The 15,727-nt window shown below is 47.0% G+C and overlaps 1 protein-coding gene across 8 annotated transcripts in view; it reads right to left on the bottom strand.

The window, feature by feature from the left end:
• Positions 1 to 15,727, bottom strand: part of LOC115461245 (PC-esterase domain-containing protein 1A-like) — a 183,321-nt gene that overhangs the window by 68,987 nt on the left and 98,607 nt on the right. For all 8 annotated transcript variants that reach the window (XM_030190945.1, XM_030190941.1, XM_030190947.1 and 5 more), the window contains one exon: positions 15,483 to 15,706. In XM_030190945.1, the coding sequence (XP_030046805.1) occupies positions 15,483 to 15,706 (224 nt within the window). The remainder of the gene's footprint in view (positions 1 to 15,482; positions 15,707 to 15,727) is intronic.

Raw genomic sequence — 15,727 nt, forward strand, 5'->3', positions numbered from 1 at the left:
TGCAAAGGTACGCCAAACCCTGGCGTAAGCAGTAGAAGTAGAGCGCTTCCTCGCTCTGAGCATAGTGGCGATGACCTTGTCTGAGAAGCCCTTCTTCCTCAGACGCTGCCGCTCAATAGCCAGGCTGTAAGACCAAAGGGGGAGGGATCCTCCATCACCACGGGACCCTGATGCACTCCGCTGGCAACTGCAGAGGTCTGTCCACTGAGAGCCTGATCAAGTCCGCATACCAGGGACGTCTGGGCCAATCCGGACTCACCAGGATTATCCTGCCCGGATGCTTTGCCACCCGGCCTAGCACCCTGCCCAACATGGGCCAAGGCGGGAACCCAAAGAGGAGCTCCTGTGTCAGCCACTGTGGGAGAAGAACACCTACTCCCAGAGATCGAGGGTCCCGTCCTCTGCTGAAAAAGCGCGGCACTTGCAAATTGGCTGAAGACGCCATCAAATCTAGGTTCGGCTGGCCCCAGCACTTCGTGATGTCCAAGAACGCCTGAGCAATATTCATGACTCCCGCAATGTGGGCCGCCAACAGCTGTTCCAGGTTTGCTTCCGCCCACAGGCATAGCTTCATGGCCTCCTTGGCTAGAGGGGCGCTCCTGGTACCTCTACGGTGAATGACATAAGCCACAGCCGTGGCATTGTCCGACAGGACCCGTACTGGCTTCAGCGCCAGGCCCGGGAGAAACTCCAAAGGCGCCAACCAAATGGATCTGAGTTCCGGGAGGTTGATAGACTACTCTGCCTATGCAGGAGACCAGAGCCCCTGCGCTGTCCTTCCCAAAGGGTGGGCTCCCCAGCCCCACAAAGAGGCGTCCGCCGTGACGACAACCCACTCCGGGGTCACAAGAGGCATTCCTGCAGACGGCTTGTCTGGCCTCAGCCACCAGCTCAGCGCCTTGCGCACCGCTGGATCCAAGGGAAGGCGCACAGTGTAATCCTCCGAAGCTGGAGTCCATCGCTGCAGCAGAGAGCTGTATAGGTCTCATATGGGCCCTGACCCAGGGCACTACTTCCATCGTGGCCGTCATAGAGCCCAACAGCTGCCCATAGTCCCGAGCCCGAAGAGAAGAGGCTGCTAGGAACTTGTCCACCTGAGCCTGAAGCTTGACAATCCGATTGTCTGCCCACTTGGGTGTCGAATCGAACTCCCAGATCCTCCAGGGACTGAGTCGGGCGCAGCTGGCTTTTCTCCCAGTTGATGATCCACCTCAGGGAGCTCAAAAGAGCAATCACCCGGTCTGAAGCTCTGCCGCACTCTGCATAAGAGGGGGCTCGGATCAACCAGTCGTCCAGATAAGGATGGACTTGTACTCCTTTCTTGCGTAGGAAGGCCGCGATGACCACCATAACTTGGAGAAGGTCCGCGGAGCAGTAGCCAACCCGAAAGGGAGGGCTCTGAACTGGGAGTGTCCTCAGAACTGCAAAACGCGGAAAGCGTTGATGAGGAGGCCAGATGGGAATATGCAAGTAAGCTTCCTTGATGTCCAAGGATGCCAGGAACTCCCCTGCCTGTACTGCCGCTATAACAGAGCGTAGAGACTCCATTCGGAAGTGCCGAACTTCCAAAGCCCGAGTGACCTCTTGAGGTCGAGGATAGGCCGGACAAAACCTCCTCTCTTAGGTACCACAAAGAAATGGAGTAACGTCCCTTGTCAGAGGATCTTCTGGCACCGGAACGACCGCACCCAGGCGGATCAGATTGTCCAAAGTCTGCTGCACTGCCACAGCTTGACCGCAGACCTGCAGGGAGAGTGCACAAATCCGATTCTTAAGGGTCGGCATTCTTTCGTGTTTCTAGAACAAAGACCACAGAAGTCTATCTGGCCCTATCCTTATGTTCCAACTACTGGGGTTGCCGTTGAAGCCCACTCCAGTCTATCAGTCTTCTCAAACTCTAGCTTGTAGCAGTCTCTGATGACATCCAGCACTCAAGCGTCCGAAGTTACCCTGGTCCACTCGCCCAGAAATGAGGATAGGCGTCCTCCAATCTGCTCTGGGCCATGGACCAGCGCCCCGTCATTGGGTACAAGACCCTGGGGGAGGACCGGAGGAGGCACCTCCGGGACGGCGGTCTCTGCGAAAGGAATGCTACTTGGGGGAGAAATTCCTTTTGATGGAAGAGGGGGCAGAGGAGCTCGAATTGCCAGGGCAATACCGACGGGCTTCCTGAAACCGTCCTTTGGAGGAACCGGGGCGGGCACCATTGGCCCGAGCCCTGACCTCCGGTAACCTCTTGCCCTTAGACGTGCCGAGATCGGTCACAATCTTGTCCAGCTCGACCCCAAAGAGCAGCTTCCCTTTAAAAGGCAACTTAGCCAGGCGAGACAGAGGCATGGACAGCAGACCAATGCTTCAGCCAAAGCCACCACCATGCAGAGACTGTCTGAGCCATACCTTTAGCCGAGGCTCTCAAGACATCATACAGCCAGCCTGCCAAGTAGGCCAAGCCTGATTCCAGGGCTGGCCAATCAGCCCTCAAGGAAGGATCTGAGGGGGAAGCCCGCTGCGCAAGCGTCCGGCACGCCCTGGCCACATAGGAGCCACAAATTGAGGCCTGTAAACTTAAAGCAGCCGCCTCGAAGGACAACTTTAAAGCCGCCTCCAATCTCCTGTCTTGGGCGTCCTTTAGGGCCGTGCCACCTTCCACCGGCAACGCCGTTTTCTTAGTCACCGCAGTGATTAAAGAATCTACGGTAGGCCCAAGAAAGGCCTCCCGTTCACCTTCAGGCAGAGGATAGAGGCGGGACATAGCCCTAGCCACTTTAAGGCTCGCTTCTGGGAAATCCCATTGAGCTGAAATCAAGGTGTGCAATAATGCACGTGGAAGGTTCTAGGCGGGCGCTTAGTCCCCCGCATAATGGCAGAGCCAACAGAGGCTGAGGGAGAGACGTCCTCCGAAGAGGAAATCTTCAAAATGCTCATGGCCTGCACAAACAGGTTGGGCAAATCCTCTGAGCGAAAGATCCGTGCTGCAGAGGGTTCATCCGCTCCATCCGAGCGGGAATCCGTCTCCTCCAAGGAATCCCCAAAGGACCGTTGGGAGAACTCAGATACGCTGCCCTCATCTACATCAGAGGAGACCGAGTCCTCTAGGGCCTGGAAGTCCACCCGAGGGCGTTTGCTTCCGGAGACCTCAGCCCCTTGATCAGAGGGGGGAGCCGGGGCAGTGTTTTATCATAAGAAAAGCCTGATGCAGCAGCAAAAAGAACTCAGGGGAGAAACCCCTTAGACTGTGCACTTGTCGCCTGGGCCACGGCCCTAGACGCACCCTCAACCGGCGCTCACAAGAGCGGGGGAGAAACATGCTGCACATCCAAAATGGCGTCCGGCGCGAAACTCCGAGCAGGAGCCACGTGGGAAGAATGGAGCTTAACCTTCGCCGCTTTCTTGCCGTCGCCCGAATCAAGGGCGACCATAGCATTAACGTCTCCCAGCTCGAGGGCGGCCCAAGAAGAAGCCGCCCGAGCAGAGTGGCCGGCCAACATGGAGTGGGCGAGCAGCGGGGGATGGGCGCTTATGGCGGGAAAAACCGCCGCACCGAAGAACTGGGACACTGACTGGACTCCAAACTGATGCCCAACAAAGGCGATTGAGGCTTTGAAAACCCCCGCATCCCCGCTAGACGCACACACGCGGTCCGGGGAGCGAATCTTCGCGCCCTCGCCCTCCGACGCCATAAGCCAACGTGGAGACTGAACGGGGAACCCCCTGCCCGCTATAAAAAGGTAAAATTACCTGCTTCTCGCTCCAAGCTGTAACGAACTGGTGTCCCAGTGAGCAGCTGCAATAAACGCTGATATAAACGTTGAAATAAACGCCCTTAAAGGACGTCAAAAAAATTTTTTTTTTTTTTTTAAACTGAGCCAGCGGGAGGGGGGGAGAAAAGGAGGGACCTGGCACCACCAGGTTTGCACTTGCTCAAGAAGAGCCCTCAACCCCAGGTACTCAACAAAACCTAAAAATTAGGCTTGGAGACCTAGCCAGAGCTGCTGCTGTGTGTGACCACCACCTGCTGAGATAGAGAACATACTGAGGAGTTTCCGGCAGCACATGACCACATATAGGGAGGCAAAAGGATTGCTCTCTATCTCCACCTGCTGGTAGATGGACACAACCCACCAGTCTATGGATTGATCAGCATGATGATATGGAAGAGGGAGGTAAGCATCACGGAGCTGGAATCCTCAGACCATAGGGAGCAAAATGCAGCCGTAAGGCAGTGAGGAAGAAACAACTCTTGCCAGGCCAGGAACAAAGAGGAAGCTGGCCACTAACACCAAACTGAGGAAAAACCAGCTAAGGAGAGTCAAACTCCAGACCTAGAACAGAGCCACTTCCCTGCAGAAAAGTAGAGAAAACTGCAGAGCTAAAAGGCGATAATCCAGATGCACAGCAATAGATCTGCTGAGTAGGAAAGAACTGCGTCCCTTACAGAAAAAGGAAGGAGTGCCAAATGTGCCAGGAGAAAGGCAACTGAAACTAGAAAAGGCAAAATCCGCCAGTGCCAGGCTAAAACTCCCACCTGAAAGCAATGGAAGCAAGGAAGAGCTGTGACAAACTAGTCCTAAAAAGGCACATTCCCGAAAAGAGACAATGAACCGAGTCCAAGCAAACAACTGGCAAAAATGGCACTCCCGAGGGTACTCAGAAGAGGGATTTGAGCTAGTAGTCGCACACCAAGGGCAAGTCAGACCCCCACCAGAAGGAAAGTACCATGCAGACAAACCAGAGCAGACAGGAGGGATCCACGGGGACGAGAGAACCAGAACCTCCCTACGGAAGGGAGGAAAAACTGCTGCCAAAACAAGAATCAAATAGCAGGGGCGTCTCAAGCAAGATGCCAGAAGCAGCAGAGACCGGATGGTCTGAAAAAAAACTGACCAACAGCCGTGTAAGGCTGACAGGAATGAAAAAATAGCCCTGGACTAAAAAGACCAAGGCTGCAGCCAAACAGAGGCAGCGAGAGACTTCCCCCACTTTGGAAATGGCAGACTAAGACCTGCGAACCGCAAAGATACAAGTTCCAGCAATGGGGCCGCCCTCTGAACCAGCCGCCGTCTAGGACTGTGAAGAGGAGAAAAACAACTTAGTGTCGTGATCCAGGCACGAGCCATGCCCCACAAAAAAAAAAAAAAAAAAATCAAAGCAACTGGTACCAGCTCAGAAGGGTCCAAGATCAGAATCAGACGCCGGCCACCAAAATTCAAAGAAACTTTGCAAGTGGCCCCCTAGAATACATTGCCAAAGGTGGGAAAATAAATCAGGTAACAGGCAAGAGAAAGAAGGAAAAACAGTTTCTTCTTTTTTTTTTTTAAACAAGCTTCTTCACTAGAGACAGGAATTAAAAAGGGTTTACCTCAGAGGCAGAAAAGGAGGGAAAAAACAAAGTTTCCTTTTTTTTTCTTTTATAAACAACCTTCTTCACTAGTGACAGGAATAAATAAAGGCTTACCTCAGAGGCAGAAATTCAGATATACCTACCACCACAGAAGAGAAGAACCCCACAGGGGAGACAAGTTACTCCATGCCACAATCAACCATCACCCTGCTAGAAAGACAGCCATGGGAGGAAGGGGAGGGGAGGGAACCAGGGTCACTGGATATCACCCTAGCTGGCAGATGAGGAACTCAGGACCACTGAGTATCATCTAAAACTAGCCCCAACACGGCTACCAGCATACCCCTGGCTCCACTGTCACCAGAAGAATCTGGGACAGGAGCTACCAGCCAGCAATCCAGAGCAGCTGCACGATCCGTCCACCATCCCTAGGAGACAGAGAAAATACTGAACATTCCAAGCTTCACGATACCCTTAAGGGGCGGTTTACTTGGAAGTATTTTCTCCGTCTCCTTCCGCTGGACATAACCCATTAGTCTGGACTGGTCTGGTATAGATGACAAGGAAGTATATGATAAAAAAAATACTGAATATTTAAGGGGCCCTTTTACTAAGCAGCGGTAAGCCCAATGCAGACTTACCACTCACCTTCCAGAACTACCACAGGCCCAACGCGGGTGCCAGCAGTAGTTCCACCCCCAGCATGCAGCATTTCTGGCGCTAGTGGAAATATTTGAAAAATATTTACGCAAGGGGTTACCTAGCGGTAATTGTGCAGCGCCGCATACTTCCCGATTACAGACGAGTTAGCACGGGAGCCCTTACTGCCACCTCAATGGGTGGCAGTTAAGTGCCCCACCCCTGCATGGTCACACAGTAAGCAATTTTACTGTATGGCCATGTCTTTTTTCGGCCTTTTTACCCGCTGCGGTAAAAAAATGGCCCCTTCCACTAGTGCAGGGCCCTTTTTACCTCAGCTTAGTTAAAGGGCCCCTAAATGAAAATGTATACTATAAATAGGCTGCCGTAAAAATTAAAAAAAAAATACTCTGAGGAAAATATGTAATGTGTTATATGTAACTGAAGGTGCACTATGAAAAACTGATTGTGCTAAATGGCTGTAAGAGGAGCAAAATATGCAGACTCATTAGGAACATCCTGAATGCACTTTGAAAGGAATATATATATTGGCTGTAATGTGTAAATAAAAGTGTGTTCCTGTTACAGCATTAATTGCCCACAGCAGGGAAATGAGCAAGCGTAAGCTATTACCATGATTTGGAACAAAAGGAAAAACAACCTAACACAGAAAAATGTGAAAATACAAAGAATAATGACAACGCCATAAATATCATAAAAGACACTGCATAAAGGTGACATTAGCTAAAAGAACCACCCAATTTACGCAAAAAAAAAAAAAAAAAAAAAACCACAAAATTTTTTTCACATAAATACAAATATAAAATGCAAATAATGCAGAAATCTGACACGTGGACCATGGAGTACAAACATGATTGTATGATGATACAGCTTACCAACATCAGAGAAATGGTTTATAATTGATTCCTAAATTGAAACCAGTTGAAACAGTTTTCAGGCAAAAAAAAATCAATCTTTGTTCCTCACGGAGAGAATGTCAAGTCACCCCTCCTCTAACTGTTCTTAAAAATCTTAAATGCAAAGAATTTTAGATTGTCTATTGAATGCCCTAATGTGTTCCACTAAAGGTGAAGTTTCAATATTTGTATTAATACATCTAGTGTTCAATGATACTAGTTTTTATCATTCTCTTAGTCTTGCCTATATAGAGTAGCTGACATGGACACTGTTCACTCTTAATATGACATATCATTACTAAGCTGCGCTGTAGGTGCACTAGCATTTTAGGAATATATGGGTGTCTCTAACATTAGCATGCGCTAAAAATGCTAGCATGTCTTAGTAAACAGAGCCCTTAATGTTTTTGGATAATTTGGAATGCCCGTCTACTTTATACATATTACATATGTTATCAGCCTCTTTGGTGTGCACATATATGCATATACACACATTTTATATATATATAAATGTACATGTTTTACATGTACATGTACATGTACATGTTTTAACATTCTATATTACTACTACTACTTATTTCTATAGCGCTACTAGACGTACGCAGCGCTGTCCACTTGAACATGAAGAAAGAGTCCCTGCTCGACAGAGCTTACAATCTAATTGACAAATAACAAATTGATTTAATATAATGTGCAAACACACATATCCATGTATATATGTTCATATTAACATTATGTTATCCCCTAGACCCCTGAAGCCGGCGACTATGCTGAAACATGGTCCCATGTCGGGTCCTAGCTGTTTATTAAAGTACCAGCTGAGACCAAACAGTTGAACATGCAGCAACAGCAAACAAGTTGCATGAAACACCTGACTCCTCCTCTAAACACATATTTGTGGAGGAACATTTCCTTCTTTGGAGGGTCCTCAGCCTCTCACCAACAAGTTTTTTCAATTTTATCTGCCATATATGGGCCGCATAGCTTCAGTTCCTCATGTGTTTCTCCTTATCATGTGGTTTTCTAAGCAGTGCATAACAATATTTGCTGTTTACTGATAATCAAAGCTTATGCACTCTGTGTATAGACAGCAGTAGGGAGAAACAAAACTTATGCTCATGACAGCTGATCTGAGTGCTTGCAGACCAAGCAGAGGAAGGAATATACAATATAAAAACTGAAAGAGGGATATCCTTCTCTAGCCAAGGAGTTTAGTTAGCAGCAGACTACCCCATTTAACAACTTATTGCTTGGCTCTGTCCTTTTCATTCTTGTATTATCTGTCCTTTCCATTTTTGTATTAGTGTCTATCATATTAAGGCAGAAATATTTTCCTTTTTCTAGGAGCATCTCTTGTTTCTTTTTTGTTTTGTCTCATAGGTAGTAAGTTTTGGTGTACTAATCTTGGTATGGTTATACTTGGTAGGGTAGGATGTAACGGTGGTTTGCACAGTCCATCATGGGTCAGCATTGCTGCTCCCCTCCACCACTTACAGTTACACAGTTCAACGTTATTTGTTGCCTGTGTGGTCTCTTAAGTCTTTTTTCCTCCATGTTAAAACTATAAGGTGTCTTGATTTGATAAGGCCTCTTTTATCTATAAAGTTCCTCTATGTTTATCCGCATTCTTGAATTCCGTCACTATTTGTGTCTTTACAACCTCCCGTGGGAGGGCATTCCAGGCATCCGCCACCCTATCTCTGAAAAAATATTTCCTGACATTGCTCCTAAGTCTCCCACCCTGCAACCTTAACTCATGACCTCTAGTTCTACCACTTCCCCGCCTCTGAAAAATTAGTTTACATATTAATACCTTTAAAGTTTTAAAGGTCTATCATATTTCCACATTCCTCCTTTTCTCTAGGGTATACATATTGAGGTCTTCAAGCCTCTTTTCATACGTCTTTTGGCACAAGCCACCATTTTTGTTGCCTTCCTCTGAACCATTTCAAGTCTTTTGATGTCCTTAGCGAGGTAATGGTGCCCAAAACTGAACGCAATATTCCAAATAGGGCCTCACCAATAACTTGTACAGCAAAACTAATAACTCCTTCCTTCTACTGGATATGCCTCTCTCTATGCAGTTTATCATCCTTCTGGCTAGTCACCACCTTGTCACATAGTGGCCAAGAATATTAAGGCAGCGAAACAATCACCCCAAGGTCCCTCTCCTGGTCTGTGCTCATTGGTTGTACAATAGAATGTAACAGCCAACTAGGAGAGCAATCAGGTAATAGCTGGAAAGGGGGGCAACTGCAATAGTACCAGAAGACAGACCTGCTGCTGAACGGAGGTGAGAAGAGCCACGAGCCCCATGTCATGCAATAAAGGAACAGGTCATGAGTATAAAACCTCCACTCCCACATATGTATATTCAGTGTGATAACATCCTTTGAAACTTGTTTATTTAGAGTTGAAATATTTATTTGTATTTATGTATACTGTCTAATAAAAATGGGTATTGATCTCTTTATATACCATTATGTTCCGATCCTGAAAAAAATATTCTCTGTTGGACCCGACTGGGAATATTAAAGATTGAGAGCACTTGAACTGCTTGTCTGCTGTTGATGCAACAAAATAAAATCTATAGCAAGTGCAGCACCACTGATTGGGGTGAGGGCATTCCTGAATTGCCACAAAAGATTGATTTTTCAGTCCAGTTGTATGTCTTCTTCAAACACACACCTCCACACTAGCACTGCATAGAGCCCAACAAATCAAGGTTCTGGTAGACAAGGGGAGAAAAGTTATCGAGGTCTAAGCAGCCAGGACTCTTCCTTCTGAGCAAGAAACTACTCTATATGGTCTAATGTCTGTAAAACATTTAGCTAGCCTTAAAAGCCATAAAACAAATAATTCATAGTCTCAATAAGACAATCCAAATTTGACAGCTCCTTCTGGTACCAGTACAAGGGCAGTACTCAATGTCCTGAGACTCTGGGATCCTTTCAGTCCTAACCTCCACTGGAATTTTTATTATTAGGTCCTTCAAGGGATTTCTCTCTTCTCCTCCTCCCCTCCTCCCCAAAATTCAGTCACTTTTCTTTCACAGCTCCATACCCAGGGGCCGATGCAGAAAGGTACCACGGGCTGTAGCATGCCCTTAATGTTCACTGAATGCTAAAAGGGTTTCTGTGCTGAGGTTTACTCCTGCAGTAGACTGCGCAGAGCATATTAAAATGCATGCTTAAGAAGCTATTAGCTAGCCCGCTGCAATGCAAGGTTGTGTACTGTCTTATTGCAAGAGCTCAATGTCAGAAACCTACTGCTAGGTGTGAGGCTGGCATAGAGCCTCCGTGGTCAGCATCAGCCCCGTCTCACCCCCCCCCCCCTTTGCCCCACTCCAAACCCCCAATATCACTGGCACCCCCCGCCACCGACAGTACTGGCTCCCTGACATGTCTACCACCCCCCCCCCCCCCCCCCACCAAAAAAAAATAAAAAAAATTAGTCCCTGGTGGTTTAGTAGGCCCCTCCCTTGCCCTACTGTGGACTGGGGGGGGGGGGGGGGGGACACTCCCTTGTGTCTAGTGGCACTCACCAAAATCCCCGACCCCTCACCAGGACCCCCCTCCAAGACATCAAAGGATGCAGGAGAGATGCCCACTTAATCCTGCCTTCAGCACCACCCTCTTCAAAATGGCGGCGCAATGCACCAAGTGGGACCAGTCTACCATATAAGGGAGAAATTTTCTTCTATAGCAGACTGGGCCCACCCAATGCACCCCATGGGGCATACAGCTACCATTTTGAAAAGGGTGGCACAGGAGGCAGAAGCAAGTGGGCATTGCTCCTGCCTCTTTTGAGATACAGGGGACTGTGGAGCTCGAGAGGTGTTTGGGGTGCTGATAGATACCAGGGACTAGTTTATTTTTAAACCAAGTCAGGGACAGTGCCCCTAGGGCAGTATTTTTTTTTTTAAGTCAGGTGAGGGTGGGTGGGCCAATAGACACCAGGGATTTTTTTTTAAATATTATATATATTACCAGGCAAAAACAGGAAAAGTGACACTTCCAGGCATCTGCCATCCTCTCTCTGCTCCTCCCATCCTGCAACCTTAACTCATAACCTCTAGTTCTACCATTTCCTTGTCTCTGAAAAATTAGTTTACATATTAATACCACATTCCTCCTTTCCTCTAGGGTATATATATTGAGGTCTTCAAGTCTCTTCTCATACGTCTTTTGGCACAAGCCACATCATTTTTGCCACCTTCCTCTAAATCATTTCAAGTCTTTTGGTGTCCAAAACTGAACACAATATTCCAAATGGCGCTTCACCAATAACTTGTACAGAAGAACTAATACTTCCTTTTCTTCTACTGGATATGTCTCTCTCTATGCAGAGTGACACTTGATAATGAACTGCCGATTACTGACACAAATTTAAAGTTACCATAATTTGCATGTTTATTACTTACTAGTAAAAAAGGCCCGTTTCTGTTTGTAAGGAAACGGGCGCTAGCAATGGGGTTTTTTTTTTTTTTTGGTATCTATAGAGTTGTTAGTAAAGTGTGTGTGTTTGAGTGTGTGTCACAGTGAGACACAGAGAGTGGAAAAGAGTGTGTGTGTGTGACACAGAGCTACAGTGTGCCAGAGTGTGTGTCTGCGTGTGTGCATGACCCCCTCGTTCTGTCCGAAGTGCAGTTACCCCCACCTTTTGTGTTTGAAGTTCTGGGACCACAGGGGCGAGCAGTGAGTCTGAGTGTGAGTGTATGTGTGAGTGAGTGTGTGTGTGTGTGAGAGTGTGCCTGTCTCTGTGTGTGTGCATGACCCCTTCCTTCTGTCCGTGTTGCAGGGTCGTCCCCTCCCCCCATGTGTTTGTATTTTCAGTAACTTTTCCTTGTTTTAATCCTGCGATTGTGCTCTTTTGTCCATGCCCTTCATCCATCCATGTGTAACATTTGTCCTCTCCCCTTTCCCTCTCATTCTGTTCTCTCCCCCCTCTCCATGTGTTTTTGTCTGTCTCCCCTTGAAGTTCCAGGCCCCTCTCTTTTCCTCCCCCCCCCTCCCTGCATGTGAGAGAGAACATGTGTGTGTGTCAGACACAGAGTGTGTGTGTTTGAGAGTGTGTGTCACACAAAGAGTGAGAGACTGTGTTGTGTGTGTGTGTGTGTGTGTGTGTATGACCCCTTCCTTCTGTCTGAGGTGCAGGGTAGTTCCCCCCCCCCCCCCCCCCCCTCCTTTGGTTTTTCAGTTCCTTTTCTTTTTTTTAAGTGATTGTGCTCTTTTTTTTTTCCTGCCCTTTCTCTCCCATAAGTGTACCTGCTGTTAGGAAAGTTGGTCCGTCTGCTAGGCTTCATGCAGCTTGCGTTATAGTCGATGTCCCCTGCTGATGCACAGGAGGCTGTCTCTTCACCTTTGTTTTTGTTTTGTTAGTGCGGGTCCAGAGGGCTGTTCAGCTTCCTGCTGCTTGCTGAGGTGCCCGGAGCCTGTGTGTTCACTTTTTTTTTTTTTTTTTGGTTAGTGCAGGACTGGAGGGCGATTCAGCTTCCTGCAGCGTGGTCGAGGTCCCCTGCTGAGTTGCCCGGAGGCTCTCTCTTCACCCTTTTGAGTTTTTTTTTTTTTTTTGTTACTGTGGGTCTGGTGCCTTTTTTTTCTTTTTTGCACGTGCCAGCAGCCAGTTCCTGCGTTCAGCTGTGTTTGCTGACGTCATTGAGTTCGATGCTGCCTAGCAGACCACCTCGTGCTGAGGGAGCCACGGTCCCAAGCATTAGAACGTTGGAGGTGAGTTTTATTATATAGGATAGCATGTCATGGTATTTTTGGAGCAGCAGTTTTGCAGTAGAATTGCATACTGAGCCAGCTCTACCACAAGGCTTTCTGCATTGTGCCCCCCCCCCCCCCCCCCCCAAGTCCAATACTGGATACCTTTTCTCCTGTCACTTTAAGTGCCATGAGACCTTCCTGGAAAATCCCCCCATCTTACTCCCTATTCCTATAACTACCTTCCTTTTACGCTGAGTAGGCTCAGTGGCAGGATCCCTACAGTGATCCTCTTAGTAGACAATCCAGGGTACCCTCTCAAGCCAAATACTCTAGCCCCAACATTCTGTCAGCCCTCCTCTTTACTCTCCCTGGCTCCCATCACAGGCTTTTTATTACCTCCTCCAAAACACCTACCACATTGGGGGATAGACATTAGTCCAACACACTACCTCATGCTTTCAAGAAACTGTTGTGGCGCAGGAGCCTAGAATATTTCATAGCTGATTACATTAATGCGATAACCCAGGTCCCGGCACACAGGAGCAGCGAGAGAGACAGACCGAGGAAGAGAGAAAACGTAGGAAGGTAAGGGGTGAGGGTGGCTGTCTGAGCAGGGGGGTGGAAGCGGGTGGCGGCCCTGCCCCTGCTCTGGTCTTGGCATCCTACTACATAAAGGTTACATGTCAAATGTACTTTGTAAGTACAGTTCATTCAACAAACAAGGTAGCTGTGGGAAAAGATTTTGGATGAGTTTTTGGAGGAAGTTCAATTAAGCTATATTTAGGGAAATCCACTGTTTGGGGCAAGCAGCACAGAATCTTGCTACTTCTTTGAGATTCTGCCAGGTACTTGTGACCTGGACTGGCCACTGTTGCAGACAGGAAACTGAGCTTGATAGCCGTTCAGTCAAACCCAGTATGGCAGCTCTGATTTACCTACTTAGATGCTGCTTATTTTTCCTTGCTATAACTGCACATAGAGAGTGGGAAGTGGACCAATGACTCCAGGATTGCAGAGAGAGAGAGTGGGAAGTGGACCAATGACTCCAGGATTGCAGAGAGAGAGTGGGAAGTGGACCAATGACTCCAGGAATGACTCCTTGCTATAACTGACAGAAATATGGGGACTGTGTGGTTATGACCTAACAAATAGCATAATCCCAACTATACAAAACAGGCCTAGAATATCATAGGGCGAAAACAGGCCACAATACCCAGAGAATGCTGAATTCTGACTTTTGTTGGAGATACTCAACTATAAATTCCATGGGGGGCGGTGGTGGGTGGAGGGGTGTCTATAGCTTACCAATAACTAGGCCACAGATAGATCAAGGGAACTCAGCTTGTCTCAAAATCTGTGCTAGTAGCTGAACACATGTAAGAGATTCATATCATGCCTACAGCCAATTTCTTCCATTTTCCTGCTGAAGAAAAAGTATGCCAAGCCACAGAATCTTTACAGATAGCACAGGCTGCTCTAAGGACATCCAGAAAGAACAGAGTGGAGATCAAAGAACCACCTGCAAAAACTCCTTAGGGAGCTATCAAATACGACTAGCTCAAGGAGACAGAACATTTCACAGATACAGACTGGTAAACCCCCACATTCTGGCATGATAATCAATTATAGCAAAGATTTTGCTACTTTAGAACTTGTGTATATGGAAGGCAATTTTATAATTGGGCAGAAAGCATAGTTTACAGAGACATCTGCACAAATCCTGCATAAATCACACCTAGAGAAAATATAAATGTAGGTATGTACAATAGTGCATAGTTTATTTAATATGCACATAAGCCATGACTCCATCCCCCATCCCCTACATGCCTACTGTACTAATACATGCCGCCTAGCACTATGCATACTTTTAAACACCATTCTATTCTATAATGGTACATTTACACATACATATCAATGTTTTATGTGCAGAAATGGTTTATAAAATTATCTCCACTGAAACCATCTATGGAACCCCACCTCTGTTCATTCATGTTTTTACATAGAGTAAGCTCTTTGCTCAACACTTGACCTGTGCAACTTCCATATAGCAGGCAACCAAGTGGAGAGATCAAACTGACTGGGTAAGATGCCTACTCTACCTTAGGGGGGGGGGGGGGGGGAGAAAGTGGTTCAGGCTTAGGAAGAGACACCTTGTTATGGAGGTTGGCTTACCTGTAAGCATCTTGTGCCAATTATAGCAGAGTTTCAAGAAAAATTATTATTAATGGTGATTTCCCCCCCCCCCCCCCCTTTTTATTAATCACCTCATCGTCCTCCTCCCGCACACATTTTGTTAAAGATAGGTACCTATTTCCTATCTGAAGATCAGGAATTGTCAACATAAAAAGAGATATTCCAAATCTATATCACTAAGTCCAAAGTTACCTTCGTCTAGACATTTTAAAAACAGGAGGAAAAAGACTTCAGAAGCTCAGCTTATCTTCACTTAAACACAAACTTTCTGCTAAGCAGGTTTCCTCACTGAGATTAATGAGGAAGCCTGCTCAGCAGAAAGTTTATCTTTAAAAGTGGTAAGCTGAGCTTCCAAAGCTTTTTTTCCTCCTCTTTTTAAAATAAAAGTCTAGACAAAGGTAACTTTGTACTTAGTTATATAGAGAAACCTGCATCTGTTGTATTTGGAATATTCCTTTCAGCAATATAGACCATCAACATAAAAAGAGGCATAATTACACAGAAGGGGCCTTGTGACAATCTTGCGTTGTCTCCCTAGAACTATCCCCATTAATCAAGGATTTTTAACTTTCTAGCCAAATGTTTTGCTCACAAATATTATATATTTTTTTAATTAACTAATTACAGAGGATCAATTACAATATTGAGACAGACTTGCCTTCAACCCCTAAAATATTTTACCTTGTCACATCCCAGAGACAGGAGTTGATAATCACAACATCAGGCTGTGGCCCAGCCTTGAAATCTGCCAATATGCTCTCCAGGTAGTCAGAATACACACGAGTGAGGAAGTAGAAGCGCACTAGGTGGTGGTCTGTACGGTACTGACGTACCTCACGGTATTTTAGTCCATTATGTAGCTCTCCTCCTTCCACCCGAAAGTCATGCTCAAAAGAAAGCTCCCCCTAGGGATGCAGAACAAAAGT

This window comes from Microcaecilia unicolor, chromosome 2 (genome assembly GCF_901765095.1).
Source record: "Microcaecilia unicolor chromosome 2, aMicUni1.1, whole genome shotgun sequence".
In the NCBI taxonomy this organism is placed as follows: domain Eukaryota; kingdom Metazoa; phylum Chordata; class Amphibia; order Gymnophiona; family Siphonopidae; genus Microcaecilia; species Microcaecilia unicolor.